The following is a 19001-nucleotide window of genomic DNA, read 5'->3' on the forward strand; positions in this document are numbered from 1 at the left end:
TTTATGGTATTGTAAAGGCGCAACATTTGATGTGAGTATTTCACAAGTTAATACTTAATGACAATAATCATCAACATCATCATCATCATCATCATCATCATCATCGGTTTGCCCTTCCAGCGAGCCGGGTGGGTGTTTGAAAACGAGCATCTTCCAAAGTTGTCTATTCAAAAACATTTCGTTGTCCAAGACAGATTCCCAATTCCATCCTCTTCTCTCCATGTCTTCCCTCACTTGGTCCATCCATCTTCTTCTTGGTCTTCCAGCTGATCTTCTACCTGTTATTCTCTTTTCCAAATAAGCACATGGTAACCTTGTGCTATTCATTAGTTTAACATGCCCAAACCATTTAAGCCAAATGACCTAAGTCTTTCCTCCATCGATTCATTTAGACCTAGGTTAGATCGGATTTCATCATTTTTCACATGATCAAGCCAGGTCTAGTATGTTAGGCCTAGCAAGTCAGTACAGGAGTACAATGCAGTTGCTTTCAAAATGAAAACGAGCCTTGGAACGACAATACATGTTCAAATACAGTAGAAGTCTGTTATAGTGAGAATTCATAACGGCGAAAGATTTACTTGCTATAGCGGATTGTCGTTATATCAGATATTTTTTAAAAGTTGGGAAAACCCCCATACACATTAAAATCAGTATGAAATGGCAATCAGTTTGTTCAAAACTTTCGTTTTCGCGGATAATATCCACACTACGGCTTACTTGTTTATTTTTTTTTTGGAGATCCAATACTACGTGAAAGTGTGTGTTTAATTTCATTCTGAAAAAATATATTACCGCATTTCTCCGAATCCAAGACGACCCCCACTTTTTACTTCAAAAAATTTTAATCGTGCTTAAAAAGTGCTTTGTAAAATCATATGAATGTCTTTCTTATACAGTACACATTTTTAGACTATCTGTACACCAAACGTTGGCTTTAGTTATGCCGTATTTTTTTTGCGGTTGTACAATTATGCTTTATTTCAGTGGGTTTTATAACCATTAACTTAAAATTAGCATCATAATATCGAAGGGAACTCGTTGAAAATTTCCTGGCAATACACATTCCACGCTTCTCTATAATACAACGATCCATCAGGAAAATATTCTTGCTTACTATAAAACTGTTACTTTCACTCAGCGTTGGATATAACTGGCTACCGCTACACGCATGTCTTGCTTGCCAGATTCCGCCAACTTCAGCGGCTAATGATGTATACACCTTAATCGCAGACTTTGAAAGTCAACGAACAAGTTTATTGCACCGCGGTATGGCAATTCTGCACTTGCATTTATATGCACATAACTCGCAATTTCATCTTCGACTTCTTTAAAGCGTCTTTGTTGCGGGCCACTGAATGAATTTTTTGTGCTGTACGCATTTTTAAGCTATCTTTGTCTTCACGGTAACGCCGAATATTGACAGTATTTTCTTGCGGCTGCACAATTATTATAATTTCCAAGTGTTTAATAGCCATTAACTTAAAAATGGCATCATAACATCGACGAGAACCCTTTGAAAATTTGCCGGCAATACCTGTTCCACGTATCTTTACAATACGACGATCCATCACGAAAATATTCCTGCTGTCTATAAAATTTAATTTTACTAAGCGTCAGGTACAGCAGACGTGGTATAACTCTGCTACTGAGTAGCTGTGGCCTTTCTAAGAATTCAAAGGCTCGCATGTTTTGATGCCATTCTGCAGATTTGAGAATAATAGGATAATAGAATGTTATTCTCTCTTCACTATTTCCCGAGATCCAGTGACGTTACACATAGGCACTGTACAACCAGTTGCTGCAGCTAACGATGTATGATAAAGAGGCGGGCGTTTATTGTCAACGAGTTTTGTGTGTGCGCGCGCGGTGGTGAAAAGAAACATCAGGGTTACTGCGGTAGTTGCCAGTGGTGTTCATTCCTATCAGGCCACGAATGTAAAACGGCCCTTGATATTTCACATGAGATTCTGAGAAAAAACATCTTGGATTCGGAGAAATACGGTATCACTCCAGAGGCTTCTGTGGCAAACATTTCAGTTTTCTTCTTCAAACGGCGTCACCAAACATAACCATACATGTATCATGAAAACCTATTTGAATCGCATGTAGAGAAATAGAGAAATAACCTCCTCGCTAAAAATTGACATGGGAATAGCTTTCCAAAAATTTAACTAGACACGAGAAAATATAAACTATCCTCTGAAATCAGTGAAGCACCCCACCATATCTTGAGGTGTATCGCATTCTTACTTTAATTCAGTATATGGTATACCATTAAAATTAAGAGATCGTTTACTTCAGCCTTTATTTTTAACAAGTTAACACTGCTATCGGCCACGTTATTTATGCATTTATTACGAAAATGTGTTATCCTCTTTCATTCTGAATTTTCTTTAGAGAACAGTAGTCGACGGGTATTACTAATTGACTCCAACATTGCCCTCGAATGTTGACGAAAGAGCTCGCTAGTGGGCATAGCGAGAAAACGATACCGAAGATGATCGATCGCATGCAGTATAAATATCGATAACGGAAAAATCAAGCGCGCACAATCACTCGTAATAACGGATGATTCAGTGATAGGGCTCTCGCTGTAACCGAAGGATAATACACAGTTTAATGTAGGAATTTTGAAGGGACGGACTAAAATCATCGTTATAACGGAGTTCTCGTTATATGCCGTACTCGCTATAGCGTTCTTCTACTGTATGAAATTTATCACGTGTAATAATTGCAAATGTATCTAACATCATCTCCCGAAAGTTTGCTTATGCTGACAATCTAGCATTAGTTAATCAATACACTTGTAAAGATGCGATGGAGTACTTCATGAAATGGTACTTAACACACCCAAGCACCAGTAAGACAGAAACGTGTTTATTTTTTCCAGTTAGATGACAGATAAGCCGATACTAAACTTTATGTTTCACTCATCAGTATTTCCCCCACCCCACAGCACAAATCATAAGTATCTCGGAATAACTCTTGACAAAACATTGTCTTTCAATGAGCATCTCTCTAACAGCACCGCTAAGTGCTGGTTCCACCCTACGTACATCAGCTTTGGGTTTAGTATATTCCTTGTCAGCCTGGCTGAACAGCTCTCAGTGCCACTGTCAAATCCACCCCCTCCACTGATTGTGTCACATAGTACCCCCTCATAACCAACCTGGAGAGGGTATAAGGTAAAATTCCACTTAAATGGGCTCTTCCAATCCACAGTGATATAGCTGAATTATTTCAGTGAGTGAAATCTAAATCTCCAGCAGTCTGAACAGCACAAAAACTGATCTCCACAGACTTCAGGGACACGTCGCAGTAACAGTTCACACAAATGGCAATCCCTGTAATGCTCAACATCCTCCAAAAGGATTTGATCTACCAGAGAGAACCTGGGTTGCCCTCAACAGAATACATTTATTACATAAATGGGGCATGTGATCTTCCCCTTTCATGTGATACGAATCGGACAATCCAACATATTGTTACAGATAAAAAATAAGGACAAAACTATTTATACAGGACAATAATGCCGGAAAAAAAGAGGATACAAAAATCATCCATTGAGATGGTGGTGGTGGTGATTTTTGTTTTAAGAGGAAGTACAACGAGGTAATCATCCTCTCTGAACAAATAAGTGGAAAAGAAATTTAAAATATAAAACAAAATTATTTATTCAACAAAGGAATTTGGAAACGCAGTACAAAATAAAACAAAAAATAATTATAAAACTAGGCCGAAAGGATTACTAACGTATCAAAAGGGAACGTACGTTCCCTGAGTAACAGTACACTTGTAATTTACATACCCTTGATAAGTCCACTGTCGCACATAAAGCGGATGACGAGATCAGCAGTAGTCGCGTCATCGGCTAGTATGCGTTCGAGTGTTTCCTGCAGGCCGAGGCTCCGTCTTAGGCCAGAGAGATCGGCGCACTCTGTGAGGATGTGGGCCACGGTGAAGTCGGCACCACAAGAACACACTGGGGGGTCTTCCCTCTTTAGGAGATAAGAGTGCGTGGATCGTAAATGACCTATCCTCAGCCTGCACAGTACTATGGCCTCTCTCCGTGAAGGTCGGAAAGAGGACCGCCACACGGTAGTTGTCTTTTTAATTGCTCTCAGCTTGTTGGGAGTTCGGATATCTAGCCACTCCGATTCCCAGAACGCCAAGATGGTTCGACGTAGCTGAGAACAAATATCCTTAGCAGGTACATTGATGGGTCTTGGAGGTAAAAGTGCAGCTTCCTTTGCTGCTTCATCCGCAAGTTCGTTTCCCGCAATCCCAACGTGGCTTGGAAGCCACGCGAAAGTAATTCTGGTGCTAGCATCGCTTAACCTGGCTAGAAGGTCATGTATCTGCTGCATCAGTGGGTGTTGCGAGAAACAGGTTTCAATGGACTGCAGAGAGCTTAACGAATCGGTACACAACAGAAAGTGGCTTCTTTCGTTACGCAGTGCAAACTGCAGAGCCTCTAAGATGGCGTGAAGCTCTGCAGTATACACGCTACATACTTTAGGGAGCGAGACCTTCGTACTCATATCATCAATGACAAAAGAGCAACCAACATTATCTCCGATTTTAGAACCATCCGTGAAGATAAGTCTCGCGGCCGGATATTGGTGAACAAAGTCCTGGAAATACCTCCGATGAACGGAGGAATCCGTGTTCACCTTGGGTCCACGGAGCAGATCTAGACGTATATCCGGTCGCGGAACCAACCACGGAGGTACCTCGCTAAGAGTTCGTTCAAGACAACCACCGATATCAATATTCAAATCATGACACAAGCTATCAATCCGAAACCCAACCGGCCGTGTGGCATTCGGCCGGTCTTGGCACCGCTGGTGGTATTGGGTGCGATAGATGCATTGATAGCTTGGATGTAGCGGCATTTCACGAATTTTGGCAGCGTACGTTAGGAGTAACTGCTGCCTCCTTATCCGTAAAGGTGGAACTCCCGCTTCAGCGAGCAGGCTGGGAATGGGGCTAGTACGGAAAGCACCCGTTGCCAGCCTTACTCCACTATGGTGAATACTGTCTAAAAGGCTCAGCGTAGATTTTGATGCTGAGCCATAAGCCGCACTTCCATAGTCAATTCGGGAGAGGACCGTCGCCGTGTAAAATCGTAGCAGTACCGCACGGTCAGCCCCCCACGAAGTGCCGCTGAGAAACTTAAGCATGTTAAGTCTCTTCATGCAGGCAACCTTTAACTGACGGATGTGGGGCTGCCACGTAAGTCTCTTATCAAAATGGAGACCCAGGAATTTGCAGGTGTCAACCACTGGTAAGACACTGTTTCGCAAGCGGAGCTCTGGTTCGGGATGCACAGGTCGAAGTCGACAGAAGTGTACAACTGAGGTTTTCGCTGCTGAAAATCGAAAACCATGTTGCAGGGCCCATCTGTCGACTCGGTTAATAGCTTGCTGTAGCTGTCTCTCAGCAAACGCCACCCTTCCGGAGCTGTAATGTAGAGCTAAATAGTCTACATACAGCGATGGAACGACTGCGGGCCCAGCAGCGGCAACTATGCCGTTGATGGCGATTGCGAACAGCGTGACACTCAGTACCGATCCCTGAGGTACTCCATTTTCCTGAACGTAATATTGAGAAAATGCATTCCCTACTCGGACTCGAAAGAGACGGAGGGACATGAAGTTCTCAATAAACGTTGGCAAATTTCCCCGAAATCCCCACTGGTGTAGAGTGGAGAGAATCCCATATCGCCAGGTAGTATCGTAAGCTTTTTCCAGGTCAAAAAACACGGCGACTAGGTGTTCCTTCCGGAGAAAGGCCTCCTGAATGGCGCTCTCCAGTCTGACCAGATGATCAGTGGCAGACCGATGATAGCGAAAACCACACTGGTAGTTAGACAAGAGACCCTCCTTTTCCATGGCCCACACAAGACGCCGGTTAACCATCCTTTCAAATAGCTTACAGAGGCCATTTGTAAGGCATATTTGCCTATAACTATCCAGAAGTTTTGGATCTTTACCGGGCTTGGGAATTGGTATTACAATTCCCTCACGCCATTGAGATGGAAACACTCCCTCACTCCATATTCTGTTGAATAGGGTGAGGATATCCTTGAGACATCTGTCACTCAAATGCTTAAGCATTTGATTATGGATTTTGTCCGGTCCAGGAGCCGTATCTCTGCATAGCGCAAGTGCACTTCGCAACTCCCACTCCGTGAAGGCCACGTTGTAGGGATGCGAAGCACTAGAGGCAAAAGAGAGATGGTGGGCCTCTGCTTCGCGCTTAATTGGAAGAAATGCAGGGTCGTATCTCCTAGAGCTGGACGTATCTGCGAAATGTGACGCGATGTGGTCTGCAATGACTGAAGGAATCGTAACTATATTTCCATTAATGGAGATTCCGGGTACTGAGGGCACATTCTGTGCTCCGACAATACGGCGGAGTTTAGTCCACACTTGTGATGACGGAGTATGTGCCGTGATGGATGACACATACTTTTCCCACGTAGCTTTCTTACTTTCTCGAATCAAAAAACGGGCCTTAGCGCGCAGACGCTTAAATGCGATATGATTGGCCATCGTAGGATTCCGACGATAATGCTTAAAAGCCTGTCGGCGATCACGTATGGCTGCTGCAATTTCGTCCGTCCACCATGGGACCTGTTTCCGGCGACGAATGCCGGACGAGGAAGGAATTGTTTCCTCTGCAGCAGCCAAAATTCCAGTAGTAATGGAAGAGACGTGGTCGTCAACAGACTCCAGCATATCATCAGCCATCACTGCGCGTTTTGTAAATTCTGGCCAATTTGCCCGCCGAAGTAACCAGCGCTTGGGTACTTCGGACTGTCTTTGATTCAAGAGAGACAGAATTATCGGGAAGTGGTCACTATCACAGAGGTCGTCGTGAACTTGCCACCGTAGCAGGGGAACTAGCGCACGGCTACACAAAGTGACATTAAGGTGTGAGAATGTGCCATGCGCGCTACTGAAATGTGTCGGTTCCCCTGTATTGAGCACACAAAGATCAAATAGGTTGATCATTCGCTCAAGCTTCCTCCCCCTAGAACAGGAAGACGGAGAACGCCATAGTGTGTTACGGGCGTTCACATCCCCCAGCATGAGGAAAGGAGGAGGCAACTGAGTGATCAAATCTTGTAGTGCATGCATATCAAGGTTATAATCCGGTGGAAAGTACACGTTGCAAACCGTTGTCATTACTGGCAACGGAGTGCGAACTGCAACTGCATCTAGCTGAGTACGGAGCGGTACTTCTTCGCTGAAGATGTCGGAGCGAACTAGGGTACAAACGCCCCCAGTTGCCGCGCCATCCACAGCTACTCTGTCTTTGGAATAAAGACGATATCCTCTCATAGTTGTGTCGTGTCCAGGTCTCAAACGAGATTCCTGTAGACAGACTATGGAGACCGCATAGACGGATATCAGTTGACGTAACTCAGCTAGGCGACAGTGGTAACTACTGCAGTTCCACTGCAATAAAGCCATTGTGTGGATTGGTAGTGTTGCGAAATTAGGACAATTGCTTGCCCTTCTTTTTGTCAACTACCTGCCATTTTCCGCCGTTGTTGTCGGTATTGTCGGCACCATCCACGACAATGAGTGGTTCAGTCTCCATTGTCTCCTCAGAAGAAGGAGGCGCAGTGACTGGACCCTCCGCGGACGGTGATCTCATTGGTCTGGAACAGTGGGCCTTCTTCCTGGGAGAACTAGGTTCTCCAGAAAGTGATCGAACAAGAGGGCGTCGGGGCCTCTCGCTCTTGCCCACCGTTTCTCTCTTTTTGGGAGGAGAGCCGGCAGATGGCTTGCCGGATTTCTTCGGTGATCCTGTGGACCCCGACTGAGTTGGAGAAGCCATTTTTTTGAGGGAGCTCTGTGGCTTCACCTTCTCCTCCTTTATGATCTGGGCATTGGAAGGAGGGCTGGACTTTCCAGCCCTATTTGAGAGTCTGAATTCAGACATATATTCTAATTTCCACATACATAAATAAAATTTATCCATTTGCATATTATACAGTAAATTTGTACAAAATTTAAGCAATGAAAGTAATTTATATGCCTTGCTGTTACTTTTCTACGGATTCAGTTGCCTTCAGGAGTTTTGGCTTGTCTAACATATACTTATAAAAAGATACACATGTGAATTCCTTTAGATTATATGAACCATTAAGAGGATTTTCACAGATTCTACTTTGAAATGGTTCTGGTTATCAGTCCATTGTTTTGAGATCAATGAAAATACTCTCTCTCTACATTTGCATTATGCCCCGATACAGAAAAAAAAATTTGCAAATTTTAATAACTCTGAACCCCAAACTAAAGTGCGACAGGCTTCGGCAGCCGGCACAATTCCTATCCTCGCCCGTAGATGGGGGCTCCATTTATTCCATTCCTGACCTGGTCAAATGACTGGAAACAGGCTGTAGATTTTCATTCATTTCATTCCAAACTAGAATCACCTGACTTTTGTGAACTGATATACTTTGTCCATTTCTGAATACAACGTAACTTGTTAAATTCAGGGTCATTACAACTCTCATTCAGGAGTTGTTTGAAATTACACAACTGATCAAAATATTTCTCATCATCAATTTGGAAGGATTTAGAATTAGCTTAAAAAATCCAGAATACGTTTTTCAACATCGTTTAAAACAGGCTTGCTTCAAAACCTGGTTATTTCCTGTCGCTTGTCAGGTGTCGCACATTAACATATCAGTGTTCTGACAAAGTACTGCTGAGAGAGAAGCATGCTGTATACAGCAGGTAAATAGCATCTATCTTCACAATACAAGGCATGAAGAGAACAACTGCACATTATCCATAATCACATTTCTATATATCGAAGGTGCAGTCACGTAAAAACGAAGTAGTAAAACAGATTACCCCAAAATAAGGACGTGTCCAAATGAAAGAGGACATCTGGTCACCCTATAAATAAATAATCAAAGTCAAAACTGGTTAGGATGTTTTTGTGGGGACCGAAAAAAAAGGAAAAAGAGAATGTGCTAAAAAATTAAAAGCAATTTTGCTGTTAAATTTAAGGTTAAGTTTAAACAAAAATAATTACGATGAAAACAAAGAAACAAGTGCTTACAATTATAATTAATGGAATAAATAAAGAAATAATACGTTTTAAGAACACCAACACAGTAAAACATCAAGGAAAAATGTTCTCAGAAATGCAAACTATACACTAAATGTTTAAAATTGTCATAGGAAAGTCTAAGATCTGGGTGATTTGCACAGATTTCATGTGTGGATTAACATCCACTTTCTCAATAAATTTTATTAATTTTTCATCATCTATAAACTGTCTAGCTTTCTTCTCCATAATAACTAAATGTCCTGCAAACTACTACGCGTAAGTACAGTAGGCCTAATTTATGTACGCTGTTCTCTTACGAACGTAAATTTTCCGACATTAAAGTTATAAAGTTCTCAATGTGTATTTCGGGTTCCATAACAACCGTTGTAAATCACACAGGAAAAGAAAAAAGCACACAAATAACTTTTAAATTGAAAATGAGAAATAAATATGCCAAATGAGTGAGAGCGGGCCTACATATTGTAAATTGTCTAAATCCATTTTTACTTCCTTATAGGTACACTATCGGGTTCTGATACAGGTCAAAGTACAGTACGGATGCCGCGAGCACGGTCGATCCGCTGTGTATGATGACACGCATACAAACTAATGTCCGATAACAAGTAACTAAGGGCGTGGGACCGCGACTCACCACGGACTGCCCACTCGAACATTCCTCCCGCACGCGGTTACTCTCTGTCTCCGCGTCATCTGAAAAATTCTATTCGAGCAATCAGTTCTTAGTTTAGGCCTAGGCAGTTAAGCGCGGAAGCGGGTCAAAACCACACCACCTGAAAGAGGCCTTACAAACGTAAAATTGAGCACCAACACATCAGGCGCAAAGAGAATAAGACTGGCTTGGGACTGACGCTCCCTGCAGCTGTAGGCCGACATGCAACCGTGCTCCGGGGCCATGGAATGAAGTTCCCTGCCAAATCCTTATCCAGGCAGTTGTCGCTGGCCCATCCTGCGTGCAACGTGGCTGGGAGTGCCAATTTAAATATCTTATGCTGAGTGATACGAAGGTACTAACGCGTGATGTAAATGTAATATTTAGGTTTCTTTAACATGTATTTAATAGGACAGATCCTGGGACTTGGGAATAATGACGTAATAACCAGGGAAACGGAGCTAGAGAGGGATGTCTTAACCAGTTTCGACTGTGTGTGTGTGTGTGCGTGTGTGTGCGTGCTCGTGCGTGTACGCAATGTCTTATTATATGACAAAGTGCATGGTTTGCTGTTTTCATATGATATACAACACCATCAACTTTCATGACTCACTTATTTTATACGAATTATTAAAAAATGGTGCAACAGTCCAGGGCTGGGAAGGATTCCATGCGACTTAGATTCAGGGTATTGCTAAAGATAACTAGAATATGGTGATGCACAAGGTGTTGCCTCGACATCAATTTGATGGCTTACCATGCTTTTGGAACCAACTGACTCATTTCGACTATGTGGACGGAAGCCTGGCCCAGGCGGTAAGTTCTTCTGCACGCAGCAATTCACTCCTGGACTAAAGTGCAACTCCACATGAAACCTTGAGAGAGAAAACATCAATGTTTTTGAGTGAGTAAACTCAATTTAAAGCTTAATATTTGAAAAAGATAAAAGGCTCTGAAAGTAATTACCTCTCCTCAGAGCAAGGGTCCTTGGTAGGGTCTTCATAAAGCATCACCACTATTTGCGACATGTAGTTCAGTTCGGACACCATACTAACATACTCCATCGCACGGCGCCACTGTTCATCCTTGACAACCTACATAGAGAAAAGTAGGTTAGAACAGATATCAACCAAACATAGAATCTGTGAACTCTGTTGTTAAGGGTTTATGCCCAAGATCTGGAATGACATCTCCAAACAGTTTGTTAGAGGAGATATGAAATGAGAGAAAGAAACTAAAACCAAATGATTAAATAGATAATAGTAATAATAATAATAATAATAATAGCATGAGGCCTCCGGAGAGGACTGGTGCAGGCCTTTCGAGTTAGGTCAACTGTTAGGATGAGAATGATGAGGACGGCACAAATACCTAGCTCCCGACCTTACCGGGAATTGAATCCGGGATCCCTTGGACTGAAGGCCAGCATGCTAACATGGAGCCAGACATTACATGGATACAACAGTTATACATACTGAATGGATGAATAAAAAAATGAAAGCGTAAACTGATTAAGGAAGTACACATAGAGAGGGTAGTTGAAGACTGATTATGATTGGTTAAGAACAGAATCATACAAGAGGTAATGAAACATGGTAATGAATGAGGAGTACAGGGGGAGAGGAACAGCATACCATAATGAAGAGAAGGTGAAATGATACTGGATGCTAAGTACTACTGCCATAAGTAACCAATGAAGAACTATATTACTCACGTCCAGAAGTCCACCAAAACGTAGCATCGTGATGAGGGAATGCACGTGACTTTCACTGGTGAAGTACAATCGCGTTCTCACGTGGCGTCCAGGACTGGAAACTCCGTGGGAATAACGAGGGTTCAATCTGTTTACAGTTTCTTCGCCTGATTCCTCTATATTACGCTGCAAGTCCGCCCGTATCTTCTTCAGTAATGGAGTACAGATCCCTTGCCCTATTGTCAACTTCTCTTGAACTGTCATTCCATACTCCTATACAAATACAATTGCATTATTAGACAGTTTGTTCATTTAATGTTAACTATCTTCACTATAACTGCAGAAACTTACTAAAATTATTACATTATAAAAATTATGAAAATATCCACTAACAGAAAATACCATGTAAATAGGGACCTCAGTAAGTGGTGAATAAAATACTTCATTATTGAGGAAAGAACTTAAATGTGGGTAAACAATACCGTAAAAAAAAAAAAAAAAAAGGGGGCAAGAAGTAAATAGTAAATAAGGTCACTAAATAAACTGAAATAATTTTAATTTTCAATGCATCATAAAGTATTGATTGATTGAAGTAAATATACTATGTATATAGGACCAATGAAACCAACACATAACAGGAAAGGAGGGAGAAATAGAAAGGAAATACAGAAGGACAAGGCTAAGTCAAGTGATGCAGGAAATATTAGATTATGAAATTAAGTCTTAAAGGAAGTAGATGATTATAATTACTTGGGTAGTAAAATAACTAACGATGGCAGAAGTAAGGAACACATAAAATGCAGACTAGCACAAGCAAAGAATGCAATTCTTAAGAAAAGAAATTTGCTCACTTCGAACATTGACATAGGAATTAGAATAGAAGCTTTTAAAATGTGGTGTTACAGAAGAATGCTGAAGGTGAGATGGGTAGAACGAATCAAGAATGAAGAGATACTGAATCAAATTGGTGAGAGATCGATTTGGCTAAATTTGACCACAAGAGGGGATAGAATGATAGGACACATCATAAGACACCCAGGACTTGTGCAGCTGGTTTTTGAAGAAAGGGTAGGCAGTAAGAATGGTAGGGGTAGACCAAGATATGAATATGACAAGCAGATTAGAGTAGATGTAGAATGCAGCAGTTACGTAGAAATAAGGTTAGCACAGGATAGGTGGCATGGAGGGCTGCATCAAACCAGACTATGGAGTGATGACTCAAACACTCTTAGACAAGGAATTTGAGGTTACACTAGACCTTGTGTGCCTGCAAGAGAATGCCTTTGGCTGCCATTTTGAATCCAACAAAACTTCGACCAACTTGAAGGTGCGAGTTTCAACATTCGCGCCGCCTCTATGCGCTTACAGATGCAGAAAGACCTTTCTGAAAGATTTTAATTTCATCTTCATTATTAAGGAATTTCATGATTTTTCTTCATATCCATAACTTTTATTATTTTATTGTTATTTGCTTTACGTCGCACCGACACAGATAGGTCTTATGGCGACGACGAGGCAGGAAGGGGCTAGGAGTGTGAAGGAAGCGGCCGTAGCCTTAATTAAGGTACAGCCCCAGCATTTGCCTGGTGTGAAAATGGGAAACCACGGAAAACCATCTTCAGGGCTGCCGACAGTGGGGTTCGAACCCACGATCTCCCGAATACTGGATACTGGCCGCACTTAAGCGACTGCAGCTATCGAGCTCGGTCATATCCATAACTAGGCTATCACAAGACAAATATGCACCACGCTAGTAAACTTCACACAAGTATGTTCCTAATCAGATGTAGGCTACCACGCGACAAATATTCACTATCCTTTACTGTACCACTCAGCACAAAATAAATTTCTAACTTCTGAATGGAATGCAAAAAAACAAGCACAAATAGGCTCACTGTGTTATTCAGCAATCTCGCTGTTAACTGGAAAGTAAAACTGAACATTCCTGAGGCTAACAGCTTGCTCCCAGAAGGTGCAAATTATCCTGTGAAGTTCGGGCTCTTACCCTAGTTGGAAATCACATTCCTTTCACAAGGGATGACAAATAACATTTTCAGGGTTAGGAAAAAATGTGATTGTACTATGCGGTGACAGTGAAAATTCGTGACATGATAAGTGAGTTATTTTTATATAGATTTAATATGATGAGAATCAGGATTTTGAATTTATGACATGCTATGCAGGAAAAAGTGTTAATGAGGAACACACTAACGAGGTTTCACTGTATCTTCCCATAGCATAGTAAAGAAAGAGGTCCTTTCACACCAACCTATCTCTGTGTCCATGGTATTCTTAGCATTTGCCAGCACTACATTTCAAAGGCGTCAATGTTCTGATGTTCTCTAGCTTTGATAGTCTAGGTTTTACAACCTTACAAGAAGATGAAAAACCAAGTCCACACCAAGTGGATTTTGGTATTTCTAGATATTCTTCTGTCTCAACAGATGATTTTCAACTTTTCCACAGCATCCAAGAGCTATTTAATTTCCTGATTACAGCCACCCTTATAATTCAGAAATGAGTCTAGATAAATAAATTCATGTACAATTTCAAAATGCTCCAGGAGACGAGTGAACTGAAGGTGCTTGCACAGGTCAACTACCATCAGCTTTGTCTTGTTAAGATTAATGTTCAAACCAAGAGTTTAACCTTCTACCTTAACAAGCTCAACAGGATAGCTAGCTCTTCCTCTTCCTCACTGATGGCAACTAGACTAGTATCATCAGCAGAAAGAAGCAATGTAGATTCCTCCATCCCATCCGCCCAGTGCATTTCTCATAGAGTTCCTATTTAAAGACAGCAGTGTATTAAGATGTGGATATTGTCCTCCTTGCTATCATTTCTTCAGCAGCCCTAGAGACCTCATTCTTCACGACTGTCCATCCTTCTTTTATTGTGTTTCCTTCAGCCTTTTCATTTAGTCCTTGTGCAACATGTTCCTTGAAACAATCTCCCACACTCTTTTCTTTCAACTTGTCTAGATCCCACCTCCTTGCATTCCTTCCTTTCTCCAATTTCTTCAACTTCAGGTGGCATTTCATACCCAACAAGTTGTGGTTATAGTTCACGTCTGTTCCTGGGCAAGTTCTGCAATCTAACACGTGATTTCTGAATCTCTGCCTAATCATAATGAAGTCTATTTGATACTTTGCAATGTCTCCAGGTCTCGACCACGTATAGAGCCGTCGTTTGTGGTGTTTGAACCAAGTATTAGCAAGGACTAAATTATGATCGGTGCAGAATTCAACCAGCCAATTTTCTCTTTCATTCCTTTTGTCCCAATCCAAATTCTCCTCCTGTATTACCCTTCCTTCCTTGGCCTACCACTGCATTCCCGTCTCCCATCACAATTAGATCCTCGTCACCTTTTACATATTGTATTATATCTTCTATCTTTTCATATATTCTTTTGATTTCTTCATCATCTGCTGAACTGGTAGGAATATAGACCTGCACTATTGTGGTGGGCATTAGTTTGGTGTCTATCTTGGGAACAATAATCCTTTCACTATGCTGGGCGTAGTAGCTTACTTGCTGCCCTATTTTCTTATTCATTATTAAACAAACTCCTGCATTCCCCTCTTTGATTTTGTGTTGATAATTGTGTAGTTGCTTGACCAAAAAACCTGCTCTTCCTGCCAACGTACTTCACTTAACCCTAGAACTGTCGACTGTCTTTCTGGAAGACATGCACCATTTCGTCAAGTGCGATCGTCTTTCTGACTATGGTGTCGTTCTTCTATCACATAGATTTATAACTGGACACCAGTTGGCACTAATATCAATACCAGCTAAATACTGATACTTTTATCTTCACTTTTGAAAGTCTCTGAAAAACAAGCAACGGTATACAGAAGTTTATTTAGCTGTAGAAGTGAAAGTACTTTCATATGTTCTTAGAATCAAGATGGCAGCCCGCTTCGTTGACGATTTTGAAATCGAGCGCTTGATTTTTGAAGATCTTTGTGAAAGTATTGATGGTGATCGCGATTATCGTGTTAATTCTGATGAGGAAATTATTCCTGAAAGTAGTGGAAGTGACAGCGAAGTACACGATGCCTTGGAAGTAATGGGAAATTCCGATAACTGGGATGCACTGGAAGGGTCATGTTGATGACGATGTTGGGAAAGCATACAGATCGTTACATGTCATAATGAGGCTACTTAAAGGATGCAATAAAGAATTAAAAGGAAAAAGTTAGTTAAGTATGGTTCATCCATTATTGGAATATGCAAACGGTGTTTGGGATCCTCACCAAGAATACCTAATAAAAGAAATAGATAGTGTGCAGAGGAAAGCAGCAAGATTTGTAACAGGGGATTTCAGAAGAAAGAGTAGTGTATCAGAAATGTTAAAGGAACTTTAGTGGGAAACTTTAAGTAAGAGAAGGGAGAAAACTAGACTTATAGGATTATATAGAGCCTATACAAGGGAGCACACTGACCCGGTGTGTAACATTTGGTATGGGTCCCAGCTCAGGGTTATGAGTGAAGACCTCAACGGCATCTACAGCGGAGAAGGTGGACTTCGGTACGGCGGAGATGGCGGAAGGGGCATACCCGTAGCGTCTGTACTCCAGAGGAGCGGCTACGAAAGGCGTCTGTCTCCATGTTAAGGGCGGCCTAATTTTGAACCTGGCAGTAGGTATAAAATGCCTTTGGGTGTGGCGAGCCCATCGTAACAATAGTCTATATGGACAAAGCAGATATGGTGCCTTGGAAAAGGTTAGGGCGTCCCCTGCTAAAAGCGACAGGCAGCTCTTCAGGTGCTGGGGGAACTGTGAAAAATGGGCAACCAGCACCAAACTACATCAAAATTGCAACAGTAAATGTACTGACACTGACGGGAAAGACAGAAGAACTGGTTGACTTCATGATAGAAAAAGATATAGCCATACTTGGACAGTGCGAGACCAAGGAGAGGGGTACAGGGGAGATCCCTCTGAGAGAGGGATACAGGCTGTATTACAGCAGATGACCTGAAGCAAAAAATGGAGTGGCCATCATACTTAGAAGAGAAATCCAAGAATATGTGGAATATACAAAGTACATCAGCAATAGGATGATGATGATACTCCAGTTTGAAAATGGCGTGAAAGATCTATTTCAGTTGTATGCCCCACAAACTGGTTGCATAGATGAACATCTAGAGGACTTCTTACAGGAAGTGGAGAGACAGATAGAAGATAAGGAAGTACTATTGATGGGAGATCTAAATGCAGAAGTTGGAATGGAAAGAAAAGGAAAGGAAGATGATGTAGGGCCCTTTGGATATGGAAATGTAAATCCAGAAGGCGAGTTGTTGGTGGATTTTTGCATGAGGAATCAAATGATTGTTGGAAACACCAGGTTTAGGAAGAAGAACAGTCAGAAGATTACAAGGTATGGTTGGGAAGACAGACAAACAAAGACCATGATTGATTATAAAATCATAGAGAAAGAACACCGGAAGAACCTTGTAGATATAACAGCCATGCCTGAAGAAGCCTTTGGTGGAGATCATAGAGTTGTGATAGGAAAATTGAAAGTTGGAAAGATTAAAAAACCCCAATTAAGAAGAGAGAAAAGAATTAAAAGTATGGAATTTGAAGGAGAACAGCATACAAGAAGAACTTCAAAGGGAAATAATACCCTTGGCACCCAGGACAGAGGTGGGGAATGTTGAAGAGGAATGGAAAAGATTTAAGGAAGCACTGGTTGGATGTGCAGAAAAGGTGTGTGGTAGAACATCAGGAAATGTGAAAGACAAAGAAACACACTGGTGGAATGATAGGGTAAAGATTAAAGTGAAGGAAAAGAAAATGGCATGGAAAGCATGGAAAACATCTAAGACTGAAGAAAGTAAAAGAAAATATGTGGAGGCAAAGAATTTGGCCAAGAAAGTAGTGGAGGAAGAAAAGAGGAAAAGCTGGGCCTTATTTACACAGACATTGAGAGATGATACGCAGGGCAGCAAGAAATTACTGTATGGTATCTTAAGAAACAAAAAGAGAGATCAAGTAAACACCAGATTTGTGAAGGATGAAGGTGGCATAATTTTAACAAAGCCAGAAGAAATAAGAAATAGATGGAGAGAGTATTTTCAGAAGCTGCTGAACATAAGAACGGATGACAGTCATTCAATGGACGACCAGGAAGGGCAATTAGTTGATGAAGAAATGGATAAAGAAATTACAATGAATGAAATTGAAATGGCATTAAGAAAGATGAAGAATGGAAAAACTGCTGGAATAGATGAAATTTCAGTAGAGGTGATAAAGGCAGCTGGAGCTGTAGGCCTGCAGTGGACATATCGGGTTCTCAGGAATGTCTGGAAGAATAAGGAGGTCCCTGAGGATTGGCAAAAAGGAATAATCATCCCAATTTTCAAGAAAGGTGATAAGAAAGTTTTGAAGAACTACAGGGGAATTACTCTAATATCCCATGTTGCTAAGATAATTGAAAGGATACTGGAAAGTAGAATAAGGTTGAGGGTTGAGAACCAGATACAGGAAAATCAGTTTGGTTTCAGAAGTGGAAGGTCAACAATAGAGCCCATTTTCATTATGAGACAATTAATGGAAAAGCATTGGGAGGACAGGAATGATATGGTGACGACATTCATTGACATTGCAAAGGCATATGACAGTGTCCCTAGGACGAAAGTTTGGGACAGTCTGGTGCAAAAAGGAATTGGACAGGGATTAATAAAAATGATCATGGCATTGTATAAGGAATGTTGTAGTTGCGTGCAAACACAAGTTGGCATGACAAGTTGGTTCAAAATAACTAGTGGGCTGAGACAGGGAAGTGTTCTATCACCAATCCTGTTTACAATAGTAATGGATGACATCATGAGAACAGCAAAAGCAGCATATGGAGGAAGAGAAATGAACATGATGTTATTTGCAGATGATATTGTGATTTGGGGAGAAGACGACAGGAAGGTTCAAGAACAGTTGAATGTGGTGAATGGGAAGATCGAAGAATGTGGATTGAAAATAAGTGTAGAAAAGAGTAAAACTCTTGTTATGACTAGAGGGGAGAAAGAAGGGAAAGGTCAGATTAGACTTGCAGACAAGCCCCTGGAAGTAGTGGAAATGTTTAAATACCTGGGGAGTGAATTAATTGAGAATGCTCGACTGGATGCGGAGATTAGTAAAAGGATTCAAGCTGGAAGTTGTTTCTATCATAGTGTAAGAAACATGTTATGGGACAAAGATGTGCCAACGGAAGCAAAGGATACTATGTACAAGATGCATGACGTACCTATAACAACTTACGGAGCAGAAACTTGGACAATGACAAAGAAGGATGAGAGTCGAATACAGGCAGCCGAAATGAAGTTCTTGAGGAGTATGATACAGAAGAGTAGAAGAGACAAAATAAGGAATGAGAAAATCCGGGAAGAAATTGGAGTGGAAAAAATGAATGATAGAATACAGAAGAGCCGACTAAGATGGTTTGGGCACATAAAGCGAATGAGTGACGAAAGAATGCCAAAAAAGGTGATGGAAATGCAAATCCAAGGAAGGAGAGGCCGTGGACGACCACGATTGAGATGGAAGGATACCATCC

The 19001-nt window shown here is 41.5% G+C and overlaps 1 protein-coding gene across 11 annotated transcripts in view; it reads right to left on the reverse strand.

Moving 5' to 3' along the window:
• Positions 1-19001, reverse strand: part of l(1)G0196 (inositol hexakisphosphate and diphosphoinositol-pentakisphosphate kinase) — a 543939-nt gene that overhangs the window by 91886 nt on the left and 433052 nt on the right. For all 11 annotated transcript variants that reach the window (XM_067147825.2, XM_067147823.2, XM_067147820.2 and 8 more), the window contains 3 exons: positions 11466-11717; positions 10718-10845; positions 10509-10626 (listed from right to left, as the gene is read on the reverse strand). In XM_067147825.2, the coding sequence (XP_067003926.1) occupies positions 10509-10626; positions 10718-10845; positions 11466-11717 (498 nt within the window). The remainder of the gene's footprint in view (positions 1-10508; positions 10627-10717; positions 10846-11465; positions 11718-19001) is intronic.

Source organism: Anabrus simplex, chromosome 5 (genome assembly GCF_040414725.1).
Source record: "Anabrus simplex isolate iqAnaSimp1 chromosome 5, ASM4041472v1, whole genome shotgun sequence".
Classification (NCBI taxonomy): Eukaryota; Metazoa; Arthropoda; class Insecta; order Orthoptera; family Tettigoniidae; genus Anabrus; species Anabrus simplex.